General features: G+C 39.7%; 1 protein-coding gene across 9 annotated transcripts in view; it reads right to left on the bottom strand.

The window, feature by feature from the left end:
* Window positions 1-811: 811 nt before the first annotated feature.
* Window positions 812-21,887, bottom strand: part of LOC101744871 (disco-interacting protein 2) — a 147,955-nt gene continuing 126,879 nt past the window's right edge. For 7 of the 9 annotated variants that reach the window (XM_038013678.2, XM_038013688.2, XM_038013695.2 and 4 more), the window contains 9 exons: window positions 16,421-16,633; window positions 11,098-11,267; window positions 9,828-10,031; window positions 9,190-9,411; window positions 8,376-8,584; window positions 6,888-7,119; window positions 6,031-6,140; window positions 4,347-5,956; window positions 812-3,424 (listed from right to left, as the gene is read on the bottom strand). In XM_038013678.2, the coding sequence (XP_037869606.1) occupies window positions 3,172-3,424; window positions 4,347-5,956; window positions 6,031-6,140; window positions 6,888-7,119; window positions 8,376-8,584; window positions 9,190-9,411; window positions 9,828-10,031; window positions 11,098-11,267; window positions 16,421-16,633 (3,223 nt within the window). In that variant the 3' untranslated portion in view covers window positions 812-3,171. The remainder of the gene's footprint in view (window positions 3,425-4,346; window positions 5,957-6,030; window positions 6,141-6,887; window positions 7,120-8,375; window positions 8,585-9,189; window positions 9,412-9,827; window positions 10,032-11,097; window positions 11,268-16,420; window positions 16,634-21,887) is intronic. The other 2 variants (XM_038013685.2, XM_062677141.1) reach the window with 1 other exon arrangement.

Here is a 21,887-nt window from a genome sequence, read left to right as displayed (position 1 = left end):
TAATTATTAAAATATTTCGTCATACTGAAGTTGCCTCTAGTTACAAACATGATAGTGCACTTTATTTCGAACAACAAACATCTTTAACAGAGTTTCTCTTAAGCTCCTATTTATAGGCACTAACTTTCGTACCCTATTATGTAAAACAGATTTTAGATGAGATTAGTGACTCCAGGATGATCATACAAAAGAGGTTCAGAAAAAAAGGACGAGAGATGTTCAGGAAAACAAGTATTTTTTTAGAAATAGCTAGCTGTCGTTTCGTTATAACGAAGTACTTTTTCACGTTATAACGAAGCAACAAACATGGAAGAGAGCTTTTTGGAAAACAGACTTTTCGCCTAAGTACCTATTTTTAGACACTAGCCCTACCATGAATATGTAAATATTGATTAGCAGCGGCTCGTGAAACAGGGGTTTTTGTCCAAAAAAAAATGGGGATAGCTTACTAAAAGCTACTGATTTTTGAATCACGATATAAGTCACCTCAATTTTTTCATTCAGATTTTTACAAATTGGTAAATTATATTTATATGAAAACGGCACCTATTATCGTACAACTTTTAGCTTGTTAACAGTATCCCGCTTTCAAACTATTCTTGTCCAGTTTGTTTCATAAATTAACGATAAAATGTTATCGTCTTGAAAAATTGTGTGGGTAGTTTATTGTGCTACTACTACTACTACTACTGTGCTGTACTGTGCATTTTTAATTTGAACATAATCTATTTCTGTTTTATTAATTGACGTAAGCCCAAACGGACTTTTGGCGAAGGAAGGGAACCATCGGGTTGAAATAAAACACGATTAATAATGATTTTTTTTATTTGTTTATTTATTTTCCAGAAAGAATCACATACATTCATTATTCTTTTACAAGCTGTCATAGAATCCAAATTATTTCGTTTGGCGTTTTCAATACATTAAATCGGCGTGGAGTCGACTATTTCAAATTTTGTGCGTAAACAGTGACGCAGTGATGCGTGCACAGCGGTCCAAGTACACAACGACTGAATTCTCGCTTCCATCAAGCACTTTTATTATCAAATTCTAATAACAAAAATGAAACACCATCAAACCCAACTGAAGTAAGTGACAAGATCTTATCTTTCTGTATAAGCTTCATTTACTGTGGACACCGAAATAACATTAAATATTCAGCTAAGACAACGTTCATGACGGTTATTAAAATTCTACTAATTTAATATACGAAATGGATACATCAATATTATAATATTACAAGTATACTCGTTTTTCTATTACATTCCGTGGCACTTGCGCTCCATACGGCAGTACGTACGGTCATGCGGTGTGTTCACAGCCTAAACTGACTTCCCAAAGCGGACCGTGCCTTCCCTCCGAAATACCAACGCCATTAATCGTAACGTTCAAGAAAAAAAAAAACGTACACTATCAATTACAATATAAGATTACAAATACGAAAACAAGGACGTTTTACAAAGGACCTCGATTCGATAATTTATGACACAAAGCCCGAGAAAGATACCCGGTAGCATTATTTGACCGACGAGCAAAATTGAATCTTAATGTCAAGAAGACAGAATATATTTTTGAACAGTAGATATCGTATAGCCGATGCCCTTTTTAAAACGACCTCAAAGTTTGTTCATTGACCTTACACTACTTGTATACTTATCAAAGATGACTACATTTCTTTATAACCATAGAAATTATATAAACGTAACTAAAGGAATATTCTTCTTTTAAAGTTATAATATACTTGACTTTGTAGTCAAAACAACATTAAGCTTAAGCATTATCCAAAATCATTTTAACGTAAAATTAAATAACAAAAATATATGTACAATTTAGCAATAAATAATTACAAAATAATATAAATGAATAAAAATAATGGAATCTTATTTTTAGATATTTCTAAAGTCGAAGGTGCAAATTGTTCACAATAGAGGATACAAATACGAACTAGTTTATATGTGATTGATATTAATTTAAAACGATTATAGAAAATTCTGCTCACAGACTAATCGCTAAATGCTATGTTGAATGCACAACAGGAGAAAATTGCTATTGTCAATAATTATTAATATAACTGTAGGAGCGACATCTATTGAAATAATATTGAAACTGGTTCCACGAGAAATTCATACTAAGAAATACAAAATAAATTCTAGGACGCAAGCGCGTTTCCCTTCTGTCCTGCTCTTGAGATCTGACAGACTAATATAAACTGAGGGTAGATATATCTAAAAATTAAATTTGATTTTTTGACGTTTGTCATTGAGCGCACTTGCAGTTTCGAAACCTGTCAAAAATTCTTGTCAAAATCATAATAAAAAAATGAATAAAAATCAACAGAAAAAGATAGCACATTAAATGCATTGCACATATGTATATATAATTACCAATACAACACTAATACTAAGTCTATTATAATAGATCGTACATAATATGCACTAGCATGAGAAATTACTTCATTCATAATAATCACAACAATATAATTGCGTTAAGATATACCTTGATCGAAGACTATGGCAACCCAAACTGATACGACGGTCATATTGAACCCTATTTCTTCACAGTTGAAGATAAATTTCCTCTGCTGCGTAAATTCTATGGATCTTGACTTTTCATGTTGTTTTTCTCGATCAGTCTGAATCGACCTTTACAACTATGACTAAATCATCTAAATCGAACGTTTTGATATTATACCATGAGATTCGGCCACAACCGAAATATTTAAGGGATGGAATTTAGGGAGCAAATGTTTTCATATAGCACATTTTGACATTGCTAGTGGCCATTCAACTATTAACCAATTAGATTATTGATCGAAAATAGTTAATGGAACCCCAGAAATTATTGATTAGAATGATCTAAAAGCATATTGTAGGAATCAGACTTATATCAGTCTTGTCGCGAGTCGCATCGATCGTCTCGCAGAATCGAATTAGCGAAGGACCCTAACGAATATTACAGTCTCGGTTCAATAGAAAAAAATTATTAAAAAATAGGGTTCGGTTTACTCTAATAAAACACACAATGGAATTGATGAATTACGATAATGTAGTGTCCGTGTTGATATTATACTTTTGACCTTGTTCGTGCGTTTTAATGAAGGCTCGCGTGCCTGCCGCGCGGCTCACGTTTGTAATTACGTATCATCGAACGCCCCGACAAGGTACCGTATGTTTACATGTTGTAAGCGATATATATCGCATCGATCTGATCGGATAGGAAGCCGTCGCGTAGGTGCATGCGCTGTTTCTCGCCACGAGAGTTGATCGGCACGACCCCGGGGTCGACCACCACGACCACGCCCACGATCAGGTGGTGCTCCTCGAGGACGGTGTTGGTCACGAGGGGGACCAGGTTCAGTGCCTCGCTGTCGTTGCCGTCCAACTCGACCACCACCACGAGCAGGTTCGTCCAAGTGAACACGGCGCTGTAAGAAATTATTACAGTTTGTGTATGTATATGTACAGTATTCAAGAACGAGAATCAACGATGAAAATGTATTATTAATCAGAAGATTCGGTTATGTGATCTCACTCGTCATGTCGACGCTGTCAAACCAAAATCTGCTATGTGCAAAAACTCTATTTTGAATTATTATTAACGAGTAAAAACATTTTCGTATAAAATTTTATATGAAGCTATAGATAAATATTAAAGCTATAGACACATAACAGTTTTTTTATATGATAGATAGGGCTGTGAACTATACGAAAAGGTCATCTCAAAAAGTGCACATAGCAGATTTTAGTTCGACAACGATGATGTGCTTAGTGCGAGTTTTTAAACGTTCTCGATAGCGTAAAAGTTAACTCAATTTACGTGCAGTTGGAACAGCACCCCTAGCGGCAAACGTAGGCAAACGTTCCAACTCATCACTATTATGCTTTATTCAAGCCATAGGAATCAATACCGCCGTTATGTGGCCAAGGATTTACAGCCACTATGTCAATGTAACTCAGATTGTTTTATCAAAATAGACGGTGACAATTAACTTGTTATAGAGAAGTTCTGGTAAATGCCTGATATCAAATAGACCGTGATTTTATCCGTCCTGTCTACGTTCAATCTTAACTAAGAACTAAGCTAGTTGAGATCCAGGGTACGCTGACACGCAGTTCAATAAGGTCGCTTATGTAAGAGCAGATAGTTGTGTACCACGCGACCATGTCATACGCTTTGCAGCGGCTCTCAACAAACACCTATTGACATTTCGTAATACGTTACTTATTATTATTTTACTATCCTTTATTTTCATTTGAGCGATAACCATTCACTATTCGAACATTCCAATAGCCAGGCAAATTTGAATAATTCAGAATTTAAAACAAAAACACTGACGTAATACTAACCATTCAGCGATTTTCTTGTGGCATCTCATTACCGAGTTCTCTATGTCGATGGGATGGTAGCGCATGCCGCGCAGCATGATGGTCTCGTCGAGGGCTCCCACCACAAACACCGCGTCGTGTGTGTCGTGAGAGTCTGGTAGTATGCTGACGCTCCCGCAGGCCGAGGCTAGTGAATCCGTGTCACTATCACGCGGTAGCATCGAAGAAGAGTCGTCCAGGCTCGTATTCACCGAGCTGATTTCCGTTCGCCTCAAAAATCCAAGGTACCCGGTCCTGGCGTACACTTCGCCCGTGTTCCCGGTAACGAGCTGAGCGCTGAAGTGGTCCGCGTAATCGCTCTCGTCGCCGTATATCGTGAAGTACCCGCTGGCGTTGTGAGGTGACTGTACCCAAATTTCGCCCAAGTGCGAGTCCCCACACTGGCCCTTGGTTTCCGGATTAGCTGTGATGACTTTAACTCCCGGCAAGAGTTTTCCTGACTCCATCAGACACAGAGAGTGTGGGCTGCCGCGTTCCACAAGGGACACGCGATCGTTCCTCAAAGCTCTTAAGTCAACGTACACGGTCGAGGGTTCGGGACTGGATGCGCCTTGCAGACATATGGCTATGTTAACGCGACATCCAAACGATGTGGAGACGGCTCGTGGACTCAGTCCGAGAGCTGAGAACAACTTCGAGAACGAATTCGTCAAATTGATTCGAGGACGTTCTTCAGCAACGACGACACAAGTCCGGACGCAAGCCAGGTTGATGCCCTTCGACTTGAGCTGGTTCACGGAGCTGCCGAGCCCCTTCGTGCAGAGCTCCATGACACCATACGAACAGAACGTATCTCGTACTTTGTATTGAGAGACAGCGCTGAGCCACAGAGCAGGATTGACCTCCACTTCCGAAGGTGGGATTAGGATCGAGTGGTGTCCCGAATAAATGCTGCTAAGGCACCAAAGCGCGAAACCGAGGCCGCAGTACGGGTCCAGACAGAGAGCTATGTGCCGCGACGGATATAATTCGCAAGCGATTTTCATAGAGCGGCAGAGCGAGGTAACGGCCGCATGGGACATCTTAATGCCGGCAAGCATGCCAGTGGTCGACACGCTGAAGTCCAGGTACGCGAGCATTTCGGCGGTGGGAGCGCGATACATTATAGGGAGCTTCTTCTTCGGCATGTCGTCTGTGTCCAGCGTCATCGGCCAGGCCTTGCTGTCCAGAACGTTGCTAGCCTCCTTCGAACGCAGGAGTTTTATCACAGATTGGTTCGATAGGACCAGCGTGGCCTTACTGACGTCGACAATCATTCGGACCGTTGGTAAAGTGGTGTGTAAGTTTTGTGGGTGTGGCGGACGTATGGTGACGGGTACGGCGCCCACATAGAGGCACCCGTAGAAGGCGCAGATGAGATCCAATCCCGGCGGAAATATCAAAGCGACGTGATCCCCGGTATTAACTCGACCTTTCTCTAGCAGCAAGTTGCCGATCCTTTCGGCTTTTTTGTGTAGTTCAGCGCAGGTCAGGACTTTGGAAACCGCTCCCTTCGCGTTGAGGAGTGTGAATATCACGTGATCCGATGTACTTTGAGCTCGCCATCTCAGGATTTGAGATATGAACTGATACTGTGAATAGAGTACAACAATTAGAGCCACATTCAGGTGATCAAATAATAATTTTAGAGAGTGCGCATTCAAACCTTTCGGGCAGCATCAGAATCGTCAGTGTATCCCATGTCGCGGCCCTGCGCCGACGCGAGTCGATTTCCTTGTACCAAGTTCCCCACGATCACGGATGCCGGACCTACATCTGTCATGTACAATATTGATTTTTATTCGTTTTTTTTTTTAATATACTCCTTATAATATTAATATCTTAGTAATATACTGTATTTATTGGAACAAAATCAAAATTATTAGTACGAAAATTCGTATTTATATGTGGACGAGCTCACAGCCCACCTGGTGTTAAGCGGTTACTGGAGCCCACAGACATCTACAACGTAAATACGCCACACACCTTGAGATATAAGTTCTAAGGTCTCAGTATAGTTACAACGGCTGCCCCACCCTTCAAACCGAAACGCATTACTGCTTCACGGCTGAAATAAGCGGAGCGGTAGCACCCACCCGCGCGGACCACCAAGAGGTCCTACCACCAGTAATTACGCAAAGTATAATTTTGCGGCTATGATGTTTAACCCATGATGTTATTCCTTCACCGTGGAAGTAAATCGTGAATAATTGTTAAGTACGTATTTTATTAGAAAAATTGGTACCCGCCTGCGGGACTCGAACACCGGTGCATCGCTAGATGCGAATGCACTCGACGTCCCATCCTTTAGGCCACGACGACTTCAAAACTTCGGACATTAGTTTAATTACTTTAGGAATTACAGCATTCGGATTTGTTTTGTCTCGCAATCATGCGATTTGGTATAAAAGACTGTATAGACTTTGGTATCAATCAAATGACACTTAGACCTTATGTCACGGGCCATATAGATTAATTAATTAGTGATTTTATTTTCCCTATATTTTTATTTTCTATGTTTACCTGAATGTATCTCCCTTGGTTTGGGCAGGTTGGTGACGCACGTGTGCGGGCACATCAGCACGTTGGACGGGTGCAGCGTGCCCTCGAGGAATCTTCGTTTGCACTCGCTCAAATGGATCCCGCCGAGCGGAGTTTTGGGCAGGAAGTTCGGTTGAACGAGCGCGAGGCAGTATATCCCCACTTGGTGTATCGAGTCGACGGCTTGCAGGACGCGGGACATCCACTGGAATGACTGGAAATAATTTGCACTTTGTTTGTAGAAAGCTGACGTCAGCACGACCACCCTGATGGCCGGGAGACGGGCGGATCGTTGTTGTCGTCAGCGGCACACAACAAAGTCGATTTAATACTCAAAAAAGCGTTCTAATTATGTGACATAAAAACAGAGTTGTTCACTTATGTCATATTGACTAAAAATCTATGGGCCGAGTGTGTACGAAAATAGTATCTACATGTTCGCACGAAAACACCAGACTGCAATAACGTTTTATTCGGAACCCCAAAACTATAATTAAATAGTTTGAGGCTTAAAAAAAAGTTGTTTAATTATGTATACTCGAGGTTTATGTGACTCTAATCATGGAAAATAATTCGTATAGTTTTCTGAATGAGATGGTTTTTCGAGATAATAGTAGCTCATGTCACTCTTCTAATCTAAATAATCTAAGCTTAAAAAAACATGTCAATCCGTCTCTTCGTTTGGACGCGAAAGCAAGATAAACAAACATTTACATTTGTAATATTATGGTATGGATTACGAGTGGATGCTGTTTCCCAGAAAGCAAAAATATTAGTTTACGATGCACCGATGACGTCACACCTTACTACATAGCTCTTTTATTTCTAAACAGACTTTCGCTGTCGATGTCCTCTGAAAGGAAGCCAATTAAGGTGGCGCCACAGTAGCAAATGGAAGAATTTTAAAAATAGCGCCATAAACTAACTGCCAACTTCACACTGTTTAAAACTTCTACACTAGCGCTATTTCGGTGAAGTTTCCAACAATAACTTTTTTAACTTATCCCCTAACACATACCAGACAGTGTTTCTTATCTCTACCCTCAATATTTATCTTTGATCAAATCCGTTCGTAGTTTAGTTTGTTAACGAGAAATTCGGGGGCAATCTGTAGGCAATCTGTTAACAAGCGTACCGAATTTTTCTAATGAAATACGTACTCAATAATTGTTCACGATTGACTTCCACGGTGAAGGAATAACATCGTGTAATAAAAATGAAACCCGCAAAATTATAATTTGCGTAATTATTGGTGGTAGGACCTCTTGTGAGTCCACGCGGGTAGGTGCGTTTCGGTTTGAAGAGTGGGGCAGCCGTTGTAACTATATTGAGACCTTAGAACTTATATCTTAAGGTGGGTGGCGCATTTACGTCGTAAATGTCTATGGGCTCCAGTAATCACTTAACACCAGATGGGCTGTGAGCTCGTCCATCCGTCTAGTAATAATAAAAAAATAATGTAGCACGTACCTCTTCTTCGCCGCAGTCCGGTCGCTGTTCGGCCACAATACATATACGCTCGTCTCGCAACACCCGCACCGAGAACACAGCTATGCGTCCCCGGTATATGAACTTCATCGGTTCGACGGCGAGCACCGTCGCTATGATGTCGTCCATGTTGTGCTTGCGGCCGGTTACCGTCATGAGACCGTCGCGAGATCCGCACACGAACACTAGACCTGGCGACGGGCAGACAACAGCATGAGTCTCACGTCCAACGGGCTATTGAGACACGATCTCAGCATGAAATTTAACATGTCCTTCTCTTGTCTACCCTCGAAGAACAAATCTTATACGCAAACGAAATATATAGAGTGGTGATAAGTTGGAAGAAAGTTTGTACAGATACAGCATAAAGTCTATACTAATATATAAATCTACAGTGGTTTTTATGGATGTTCCGTTATAAATACTGAACCATGCATCCGATTGACTTGAAACTTGGTATCCGTGTAGAAAATACATGTACTTAATGGATAGGCTAATATTTATATGAGTGTAGGACTCCCTAATAATAATGACAATAATTAATAATGTTATTTTTAAATTTTCAGCGAAGCGGGCGAGTGTAGCTTAGTAATATTATAAAATTTGTATAACACAGTGTGGGTTGCCAGATGGTATTTCCCGATTTTTCCGGTTTTCAATTTTTTATTACAATCTACCACATTTTTTATACTAGACCATGGAGAGACTGGTGTTTACGACACGAGCTTGCTTTCTACGTATACCAATAGGCCATGTGATTAAATCGACGGGAATCCGCAGTGTTTTCGTAACTTACCACCGGGTCCCAGAAATCCCAAGAGTCCGCTCCTGACGTAGTGCTCCTCTCCGATCGGTTCCCCGTCGGAATCCAAGGGCCTGACGCGGAATACGGTGTTGGTCAGACCCGGCAGGCCCCAGTAGCCGGACCCAGTCGCTCCGGAGAGTACACAGATTTCACCCACTTCATCAGTTTTGCATAGATACGCGGGGCCTTCCATTTTCACGACGACGATAACGCCTGTAATAAAAAAAATTAGTAATTAAAATAATATAATTACTATTTCAGCGTTAGTTGAAAAGCGCTGTGGATAAAATATTATATGGAATAATTTAGAAGATACATAAAAGAGAAAGGTCCGATATATTGAAAAAAAAAAGTGTTTATTTGTCTCACTGCAAATTTCTGAGCCGTCAAAAATTCGCTCGTAGTTTAAGGGTACTTATTTTGAACATTAGGTACCGGTTAGACAACAATTATAGTTCTATTTATATTAAATGTACACAGATATTTCATAAAAAAATGATAAAAAGCTACTTATCGATTTCTAAGCGTCAATAATAAATATCATGAGGATCAAAATTAATATAATGAAAACCAACTGATTCCGGAAAACGTATCGAATTTCAAAACGTTTCGCAATACTGAATACTCACACGAGGGCATAACTTGACCGCAGTCCTGCAATGTGAGCGATGTGAGGGAGTTTTCCGCGTCTACCCTCACGACTCCGTACGAGAGTCCCGACATGGAGAGTACTCCTCGCCCGGCCGAGGATCCGCCACGTCCGGCACGACGGATGCACACCGTCATCGACTCGCTGCTGCAGGCGCACGGACATATCGCGTCTCCGCGGACTCCTAAAAGGCAGCATTTAGAATAAAGACGATCGAATTACTTTATACTATACTTTATATTACGTTATACTAATTAATTTATACTAGTGGTCCCCTGGTAGTCGGAATTCGACTATAACTAATGGAAATTATAAGTTTGTACACTATCATGATTCTATTGTCAAAGACTATTAAATACTTCTTTAATCACAGATTTCGTCAAAACTACACTTTAGAGAAATATTAGTAAAGAGAAAACAATATTTAATCTATTCTCAATTTCACAGACTATAACTGACAGACGGCAAAGAAAAGTTTGAAAATAAACAAATAGTATGCATGCGTGTGTGTGTCAAATACATGGTAGTGTGTGTAATGTTTTCTTTATTGATTTAATGTATCTTTTATGCATTATTTTAAAAAAATATTAGCATTGTGCACTTCTTCTCTATATTCTCTATAAGTGTGGAAATTTTCATACTCCTCCGTCTGCGCAATTTTCGTAAAAAGGGATACAAAGTTTTTGCTTCACGTATTAATATATAGATTAGTAATAATAATAGTCGTAGTAATAATTTCGTAGTCGTTGTGGCCTAAAGGATAAGACCTCCGGTGCATTCGCTTTGAGCGATGCACCGGTGTTCGAATCTCAGGCGGGTACCAATTTGTCTAATGAAATACGTACTCAACAAATGTTCACAATTGACTTCCACGGTGAAGGAATAACATCGTGGATAAAAAACAAACCCGCAAAATTATAATTTGCGTAATTACTGGTGGCGGTAGGACCTCTTGTAAGTCCGCGCGGGTAAATACCACCACCCCGCCTATTTCTGCCGTGAAGCAGTAATGCGTTTCGGTTTGAAAGGCGGGGCAGCCGTTGTAACTATACTACACGATGGGTATTCCTATACGATGTTACTCCTTCACCGTGGAAGTCAATCGTGAACATTTGTTAAATACGGATTTCATTAGAAAAATTGGTACTCGCTACATACGAATGCTCCGGACGCCTTATCCTTTAGGTCACGACGAATTCATGAATAAATAATTTAAATGTTTCCATTTTATAAAATAAATAAACACTAACCCTTGCTTTGGAATACAGAGAGGAACTGATCACACGATGACAATGACCACGGATTTGCTCCGTCCGCAACTAACAGCATCCGCAGCGAGCTCAACGAGATTTCCTTGTGGTCGCGTGTGGCCAACAAACCCCAGTGCAGATCGCGGGACTTAACAATGGCGATCGATGCCCTGAAAGCCGAGATTTCATCGTAAGTTAAAGAATAATTAAAAGAAAAACACATCATAAAAAAAAACTCATCAGTTACAATGACAAATTACTTAACAGTTATCGTACTTAATAAATATTTAACACTAGCTGACCCGGCAGACTTCGTAGTGACTCAATCGATAAATAAAAAACCTAAATTTTGGTATAAAATAAACTTAAAACAAACAAAAGGAATCCGTCCGACGGGAGACACATCAAAATTGTTATTTTTATTTAATTCCGAGCGTTTTCATTTTTATCTACCTTTTAAACCTTCTCTGGACTTCCACAAATTAATTCAAAAACAAAATTAGCCAAATCGGTCCAATCGTTCTCGAGTTTTAGCGAGACTAACGAACAGCAATTCATTTTTATGTATATAGATTTAACGTTATGACAGAAATCACTGGTGTACTGCTGTAGCTCGATAAACGCTGAATACAGTGTGATAATGCCATCTAGTAATCAACGTCCGAATCTAGACTTAGGGCGTTCTCGTGTGAATGTCCGATGCCATCTAGTTTCGACTGAAGGCACTAGACTTTGTGTACAGTCACGAGTCTGGCTGAGGAATTTAGGTTTTGTACCGCCGTTCAACAGAATGCGTTAGCAGCATCACTCTGTTCAATCGCAGACGGGTGCTTTCGAAGTTCGCGTCTGCCGAAACAAACTTTATGGCGGGTAATACGGACGGATCGCCGCGCACTTACGTGTTTCAATAAACTTTAATTAACTTTTTTTTACGTTTGTTCTTTAATTGAAAATGATTGAATTCAGCTAGTAATAGCAGAAAAACAAGCGACAATGGGAAAATTATCTGTTTGTGTAGTTATTTTTATTGTAATAAAGCTTTAAATTATTACTTAGTCTGTGACCAATATAACGAACTGTAGCCTATTCCAAAATTTGGAAACTACATATTAGATAAATTAAATTGACGAAATATACATAATCAATGTTTTGACCATATCTCGGGCAAACGAAAATATTATTTTATATTTTTTTACTTTTTCCCTTTATATTATGTTAGAGGTAATCGAAAACAGGCACATACAAATTTAATTCCAAGGGCGATGAAAGTGTCTTGAAAAGCCTGTTTAGTTCTAAGTTTAAATGTTAATTTAACTAGACCACTAGTTGGACTAAAATAGTTCATTTGCAAAACCTGGTCTCGGCCTTAAGAGTGAGTTATTAGGATTTATGCGGAAACATTAATGGGTTTCCAACACATGTAGCCAGTTAGAATGGAGTCTAGCGAAAGAAATCCTCCGGATGAGTCGTAGTCAATTATTACAGTATATGACGTGAATAAGATAAAGATGACTGACAAATAGGAAAAACACACTATGTTAAATGCTGCTATGACGAACTGCATTTTTCCTGTGGTGTGGAGAGAGGTGGACGCTATCGGCATACATAAGCCGGGCAAATCTGAAAACGAACCCGTGACCTGCCGTCTGATAAGCCTCCTCCCACCAATAGGCAAACTCTATGAACACCTGCTTCGTAAACGCCTCTCGTGCTCACTTATGCATTCAACAGCGCACTGCTTCACAGAGCACATCTTAGTAAGACTCAAAAGAACGAGACCCGTCCCCACGAGAGCCCTTTACTTCGATATGACGAAGGCATTCGACAAAGTCTGGCACCACCATGGAACAGTGGTTCCGGAAGTGGTGCATCGACATCAATTGTACAAAAAGCACAGCCGTACTCTTCAAAAGGGCCCGCCTATACTACTTCGAGTTTTCCACAACGTATCAGACGCGTTAACACCGTTCGCCCCATGACCCACTTAGGTCAGCCCGTACCCTGGGCCGCGATGGTCAAATATCTAGAGGACACCCTCGACGGAGGGACGATATATAAGAACAGCCTGCGATTGAGCCGCAATCTTACTCCGAAGATTTTTTTCATATGGCCTGTAAGCGAAGTCCCTTCGCAATAAAGTGACGCTCTATAAAACTTGCATACATACGATCATGACTTATACAAGTGTGTTTTTGCTCATGCGGCTCGCACTCACTTAATTAAACACCGTACAGGTCATTCAAACCCGTTTTTGTAGGATAACCGTCCCAGCACCGTGGTACGTAAGGGATGTAGATTTTCACGACGACCTCCAATTAGAATCGTACCGTAAGTATCTAAAGACAGCGTTGGAACGATTCTTCGAAAAAGCGGAGCGACAGAATAGCCCTATCGTGGCCGCCGCAAATTACAGACGGCCAAACAAGATACAATCGCAGTTGTCCCAAACGTCGTCATTTCGTAGCCTCCCGGTCCCCCCCTCTCGGTGTGTTTAGGCGTTCCCAGCACCGGTCACCGTTCTCGTTGAAATCGTAGAATGCGAATGGGTTCGTCGTGTAAATCAACCTAGAAACAAAGCCCACTGAGTTTCTTGCCGGATCTTCTCAGTGGGTCGCGATTCCGATCCGGTGGTAGATTCATTGAAGCACTGCTCTTGCTAGGGCCATGTTAGCAGTCTCAGGCTGATCCCCGTGAGTTCGCCTACATATTCGGTGAATCTAGTTCAATCGCTTGAGGTTACTAGCAAAAAAATAATAAAAGAACAATATTTTCTTACCATGAACGAATTCTATAGCTACAACTAATTCTCAACGGCGCTGAATCGATCGCGGTGTAAAAACTTATAGCTTTATATGAAAGTACAGATGAATTATGCAACACGATTTCATATATTTTGATTCGCATTTTACTGTCGGATCCGGGCTAGGTATTATTACAGGAGGTCGTAAAACAACGCAAACGGTTCGTGTTCATAACAATGGGTGTTAGTCGTTGAAGGGAACTGTATGTGACTGCGAGAGGCCATAAACATATAGAAATCGAATAAGCTTTAACACGCGAGTGTATGAAAGTTACGCACCCGCGTACATGCAACTTGTTTTAGTACCAAAAGAATGTTACTTGTAACTTTCCTATACTGCCCGAATTTCTGTTCGACAGCAGCAATCGCTCGTTCCGGTTTATTCTTTAAGCCACAGACACACGTTTTAATATATCTTGCATATACAGGGGGTCCATGCGCATAAAAAAAACCGTAGCAAGCAGTAGAGGACTCGATAAAAACTTAGGTATTCAATAGAATCGAACGGCAGTGAAGAGCGTCCACATAAATAAAATTACTTACGTTTAATTCATATTATTTTTCGCATTTATTTATTTGCGCAGCATTGTTGGAGTTGCGACTTTGAGAACGATTCAATCGTATACGTATTAAAACCGTAAATATCCTCTATTATATCATATATTCATTTAAATAAGCAATCAATATATTTCTCTCTTTTTTGATGTTTTTAACCAGTAAGACTGTCGTAAAACTTTTGGTACATTAAGTATACTGCTCTTAGTATATGTTTGATACAGCCCACTGAGTTTCTTGCCGGATCTTCTCAGTGGGTCGCGTTTCCGATCCCGTGGTAGATTCTGCGAAGCACTGCTCTTGCTAGGGCCAGTGTTAGCAACACTTCCGGTTTGAGCTCTGTGAGCTTACCTACACGTTAGGGCAAAGCTGAAGTAGCCTCTCAAGGCTATCAATCAGCATAGGTAGGGAAAAAAGTATATGTCATATGAATAATGTAATATATTCTCCTCACTAGTTTTCTGTGCTATTTTACATAGTTCTATTTAAATTACTAATTATTCTGCCTTGGCAATATATACTTTTCTTTAAAATGTTTTTATCGCTCTTACTTTTTGGAAAACATTCATAAATTGAATCATTATAAAAGTTAATTGCTTTGCGTTAGTAATTAAACTTACGTAACGTAAATTACGTAAGCAATTTATTTGAGATAAAATTTGTTAGTAATTTTAGCATTTATTAAGCTATACTGATGCAGCTATTATATGGCACTACCGTCGAATTGTCGCCGATTATTGTTATCTTTTCCATAAGAACATATATAAAAAGTTACATTAAAAATTGGATATTTCAACATTATGAGTTGAATTTCTATAGATACATTCAATAGGTCATTCAAAACTCATTGATTAACAGTCACTTCATCTTTTGAAAACATGAAAAATGCATATGAATATTTTTTTCGTTAGAATAACGTATAACTTGAAAATTTAAGCCATACATTATAATAAATTATAACAATAATGACGAAATTTAACGAGAAAAATTTACAAGCTAAAATTCAGAATATTCTTTACGTAATAAACTAACGATTCTAATACATATTAGTGACGGTAAGACCTCTTATGAGTCCGCACGGTTAGGTACCACCACACCGTCATTTCTGCCGTGAAGCAGTAATGCGTTTCGGTTTGAAGTGTGGGGCAGCCTTTGAACTCATGTCACAAGGTGGGTGGCGGCATTTACGTTGTAGATGTCCGGTAACCACTTAACACCAGATGGGCTGTGAGCTCGTCTACCAACCTATGCAAAATAAAATATATTCCTAATAATATTCTTAACAAAGAAACACAGACTGCGAAGACACATCACATCATCTCTATTCCTTGATGCAGATTCTAGATTTTAGAATATTCTAGGGATTCTTGACGCAGTAGTTCAATGGCCACTGTAATGTTTGTTTCCTGTTTTTGTCGGGACGGCCCAATTGTACACCGGGCCACAAAATATTCGTGCATTTCGAACGTACGACTACGAACATCGACATTAAAATACTAATCGAGATTCGATAAAGAAGAACGTTATTAATATTCACCAGATGTGCTCTGAACTCATTTCCCTGGCTCGTGTAATAAATTAACATGGAGATGGCATTCAATTGTAGAGACAAAGAGTTTTGATGACTATTCCAGTCCGAAAGATCATCTGCCGGTCTACTAAATTAAACAGTACTGGTTTTCGAGAAATTCAAATAACTAATCGACAACAATAGCCGGTGGTAGGACCTCTTGTGAGTCCGCACGGGTAGGTATCACCACCTTGCCTGTTTCTGCCGTGAAGCAGTAATGCGTTTCGGTTTGAATTGTGGGGCAGCCGTTGTAACTATACTGAGACCTTAGAACTCGTATCTCAAGGGAGGTGGCTACATTTACGTTGTAGATGTCTATGGACTGCGGTAACCACTTAGCATCAGGTAGGCCGTGAGCTCGTCCACTCATCTAAGCAATAAAATAAAAAAAAACTCACCTGTGCTTGGTGATCATGTGCATCCACGAAGCGGGGCTGACCTTCATCAGAGCGTACGGTATGAAGATGACGTGCATCCCGTTTAGGACGCTCGCGAGGACGGCGTGCCACAGACCGGTCTCGCGCTTGAAGTCTAGCACGCACACCATGTGCTCACCCTCGGTGTAGTTGCAGGCCACCGAGAGCATCCGACAGTGCGCCAGCATTGAAGCCCTGCCCCATCATTAAAGTTATTAGGACAAAAAAACGACTAGCTAAATATTAATTCAGCTAAGTAGCTAAGCAACTAAATATTAATTTAGCTACCTAAATATTAATTTAGCTATCGAAAATATTAATTTAGCTACCTACTGAAAAAAAAACCTGTGCAATCCGCACGTGGTAGAAGTGAAACCATAAAAAATGTTCGCTTTAAGATAACGAGACGAATGTAAAATTTCGACAAGAGTATAATTGTAGGTTTTACTAATGATCATAGTGATACAAAGTTTGATAATTATTTTACATTTTATTCGTATATATTAGATATATTTATTCAGAATGTATTAAGTACGAATATTAGGTACGAAGCAGAGAACCAAGAATATAAAAAAAACACTGTATAATGCTTCCTATCTCATTTTCTCCCTTCAGTTAAATCTTATGAATTTAAGTGTCTGTCTCTTTTTACTGTTGCTTTTTCGTTTTGTCGACTTTGAAATCACAACGAGGCCAAAGAAGTTTTCAGTTCAAAAAACTTTATGATACCGAGATCTGAATTACAATAGAGTTCAATAGACCATCCAATGAATAAATCGATTTACGTTATAAAATTGACAAAAGACCAAAACACTAGAGGAATGCGTGGAGATGTCATCTATAAGAATGCGTGTTGCAAGCAATTTTACAACAGATTTTGTAGAAACGAAAATATTAATTTGTTATTTGGTTTATGTAATACAAAACACAACGCTGCATTTAATATTATATACACCGTTATAGCATTCGTTAATAATTATCGGTACACACATGGCGCTATGACAAACCACCTGCCGTTTGGTTAACCGCAACGCACGAACCCCTTGACCAGAACTACATTAAGCCGCATGTCGGAGTTAACTCCACTTCTAAATTCTAATAATATTACCGAAACGAACTTTCGTTGCGCGGTTTATCTATATATATAAAAATGAATTGCTGTTCGTTTGTCTCGCTAAAACTCGAGAACGGCTGGACCGATTTGGCTAATTTTGGTCTTGAATTATTTGTGGAGGTCCAGAGAAGGTTTAAAAGGTAAATGCTGGGAATTAAATAAAAATAACAATTTTGTTTTTCCTTTGATGTGTCCCCCGTTGGATGGATTCCTTTTGTTTGTTTTAAGTTTTTTTTAGGTCTTTTATCTATCGATTGAGGCACTACAAAGTCTGCCGGGTCAGCTAGTTTGAAATAAAATAGGTCAGTATTTAAACGTACATTTTCGAGTAGCTTAGTCACGCTTTTTGCCTTGTTTTTCGTGTACTTATTTCTTTATTCAAATTCTCTTACTTCAACGAAATGAGTTGAAAATCGAGTAATATTATACCGATTATAATTAAACAATGTTTCTCGTTCGTGATTAAGACCGTATTATTAACAGCCTGATTACTTTAGTATTCTAAACGTAAATTAATGATACCATTATTCTGCTTTTCTAAATATACTGATTGATTTTTTTTAATTCATTTTAGATAAACCGAGAACTATTAAAACAGCGATTATTTAAAATGTCAACAAGAACAAGTTAACTATGATAAAGTGAAATAATTGAAAATCTGTATTTTTATTTTATGGCACAAAAAGGTTATTAAAAATTTGTTCAGCATATACATAAGTAGGTTATTTCAACTTATTAAATATGTCTCAAACACTGGAGGTATTATTGTCAACAATTACTGGCGGTAGGGCGTCTTGTGCGTCTCCACTGGTATGTATCACAATTCCGCCTATTTTCGCCGCGCCTTAATGCGTTTCGTGGCCATTGTATTGGTAAAAATCAAACTTAGAACTCATGTGAAAAAGTGCTCTTTTCAATACGCGGTCTCCACTGGAGAACCTTTCTGCCCCATCGACCGTCCAATCTTCTCACTATGTGGCCTGCCCAATGCCGAATGGATAGTATTTGTCGCGATTCGTATTTGAATAAAACACATTATTGAAACTACTATTACGGTTTAAACTAGCTTTTAATAGTTCCTTACTCATGAATATTATTCCTTAGTTATTAATATTCGATATCGCCCAAAACACGTCATTACGGATCCTCCCGATCCATTAACGGTGCTTTTAGGCACCACAAGCACCGGCCACTGTCCTCGTCGAACCCGTCGCTTGCGACGAAGGGCTCGATGAGCGAATTAACCCATAGACACAGCCCACTGAGTTTCTTGCCGGATCTTCTCAGTGGGTCGCATTCCGATCCCGTGGTAGATTCTGCGAAGCACTTGCCCTTGCTAGGGCCAGTCTTAGCAACACTTCTGTTTGAGCCCCGTGAGCTCACCTATATATGTTAGGGCGAAGCTGAAATAGCCTCTCAGGGCTATCAGCATCAACAAAAAAAACAATAAAGAAAATAGTGTATGTATGAGTAGTGTGTACATTTTTTGTGGTCACGGAAGACTAACGTACGTGTTATTCGTCTACATTAGCATATTATGCTAACTACCGTAAAAATATGGGCTATATATATTTTATTATTATTTCTGACACATTTTTTTTATTGCTTAGATGGGTGGACGAGCTCACAGCCCACCTGGTGTTAAGTGGTTACTGGAGTCCATGGACATCTACAACGTAAATGCGCCACCCACCTTGAGATATAAGTTCTAAGATCTCAGTATAATTACAACGGCTGCTCCACCCTTCAAACCGAAACGCATTACTGCTTCACAACAGAAATAGCCAGGGCGGTGGTAGCTACCCGCGCGGACTCACAAGAGGACTCGCAAATAATTTAATCAAGACAAAATCCAGGACCTAAATAAACTACTCCCGAAGTTCAAGAAGCGAGTTATCTATATATTAATACGTGAAGCAATAACTGTATACCCCTTTTTACGAAAATAGCGCGGATGGAGGAGTATGATATTTTTCACACTTATAGACAATATAGAGAAGGAGTGCAGAATGTTAATATTTTTTTGTAAATTATGTATAAAAAATACATTAAATCAATAAAAAAGACATTACACACACTACCATGTATTTGACACACATACGCATGCATACCTACTTTTTGTTTATAGTCAAACTTTTCTAATTGGTTAGTCTGTGGTCAAATTGAGAATAGATTAAATACTGTTTATCTTTATTAACATTTGTCTAAGGTGTAGTCTTGGCGAAATCTGTAATTAGGGAAGCATAATAAATAGTCTTTGACAATAGAATCACAATAGTGTACAAACTTATAATTTCAATTAATTATAGTCGAATTTCGACTACCGCGGGACTACTAGTAATTTTTAAAAAAAGAACATCTAGGATAAAACAACAGAAGCTCAACTTAATTCAAACTAAACTAACTGAACAATTTCGTTTTTTTTTTTTTTTTTTATGATTGAAAGTTTACTGGTGGCCCGAAGGCCTTTTCAGTTTCACCAGGACAGGTGGGCGAGCAAAGGCTCAGCCAAGAGGGGTGGGATTTGCTAACAACTGCCCGAGCGCCTCCGAAGGAGACCTAACAACTCAAGAGCAATTGTTTCGCGAATGAATCTACTACCGGATCGGAATCGCGACCCGCTGAGAAGATCCGGCGAGAAACTCAGCGGGCTGATGCATGGGTTAGGTTGCACGTCGACCTCTTTGTCGAGTTCGACGAGTACGGTTACCGGGGTCCCTAAGCCTGCCCCTAGTATTAGAGCTGAAGGCATCTAATGCAAAGGTTATTGGATCTGATGGATCCGTAAGGACGTGAACAATTTCGTTTTACACCGTCCGCGAACTCCGCAGACAACTTTCGGTCCGCATACGAGCTATTTTACTTCATTACGAGCGGACGAATTAAAATATCATATCGTTAGGTTGGAAGTTTGTGTACACGCTGATTTGTTGAAATATCCGTATACAGTACGTGAAAGATAACTTTCAAACTACACGGTTTTTGTGATAATTGTGTTGTTTTATTTAATTATAAATTAAATAAAACAACACAATTATAAATTTATTATTATATGTATCTAGGGGTGATAGGTTATTTGGTTTAAACGACATTTCGATAAATACGCGACATTTATATTTGTAACTAGCGACCCGCCCTCGCTTCGCTTCGGAAACATTATATTTTATTATTGATCGCTAAGTCCCGTGGTAATTGTCGTATCGGGGGTGACGCCGCGGCGCGAAGCTAGTCAAAAAAGTCTGAGTTACTCCTTATATCATCAGCTACCTATCAGTGAAAGTCTTGTCAAAATCGGTCCAGCTGTTCCAGAGATTAGCCGGAACAAACAGACAGACAGATAAACAGACACCAATTGTAAAAAATGTTATTTTGGTGTTTGTACCGTATATAATATACACTCGCGAGCAAAAGTTTGGAATCACTTACTTGAAATTGATTCCGCGCGATCTTGTGTACTAAATATTTTTTTGATAATCATAAAAATGAGATCATTTTAAAGGTTGAACTCTTAACTTTAAACTGATACCAAATTCATTCAAATCGAGTCAGTAGTTAAGGAGCTATTCCGGATTAAGTGAAGGAGGTAGGAAACAAAGGAAATATGGAAAAATAATGAATGCATAAAACAACAAAAATTAATAAATAAAAATTTTATTTAGCCTTAAAATTAAATGTCAGTACTTTGTGTTCCCTTCCCTTGCCCTAATAACTCCTCGAAGACGATTCTTCATAGACCTGATCAGCTTTTGAATTGATTCTTGTGGGATACCTTCCCACTTCTCAATCAACGCCGATTTCAGCTCATTCAGGCATGAAGGAGCAGAAGTTCTGGAACGAACCCTATTCTTCAGTTCATCCCACACGTGCTGAATAGGATTCAAGTCAGGGCTGAGCGCAGGCCAGTCCAATGTGGCGATATAGACTTCTTCGAAGTATTCAGTTGTTCCACGGGCAGTGTGACAACGAGCGTTATCGTGCTTAAGGAGGAAGCTATCACCGGCATATCCCGCATAGGGAACGACATGTTCCAGCAGAATATTGGAAATGTACCCGTCCGAAGTTGACCGCCTCCTCGTCCCCCGCCAGGCACGAAAACATGCTCGGTTTTACCGTCGAAGGAAATGCCGGCCCACATCATACAAGAGCCGACCCCATAAGCCACTGTTTCAGCGAAACAGCACTGCGCAAATCGCTCCCCAGGCCGCCTGTAGACCCAACCTCTTCGGTTGCTACCATGCAAACACATCCTGCTCTCGTCGGAGAACAGGATTTGCCTCCATTGCTCAACCTCTCAATTAAGATTGGTACGAGCAAATTGAAGGCGTGCTTGTCAAT

This window comes from Bombyx mori, chromosome 1 (assembly GCF_030269925.1).
Source record: "Bombyx mori chromosome 1, ASM3026992v2".
Classification (NCBI taxonomy): Eukaryota; Metazoa; Arthropoda; class Insecta; order Lepidoptera; family Bombycidae; genus Bombyx; species Bombyx mori.
Note: the sequence above shows the minus strand (reverse complement) of the source record. Positions and strands in the feature narration are given on the sequence as shown.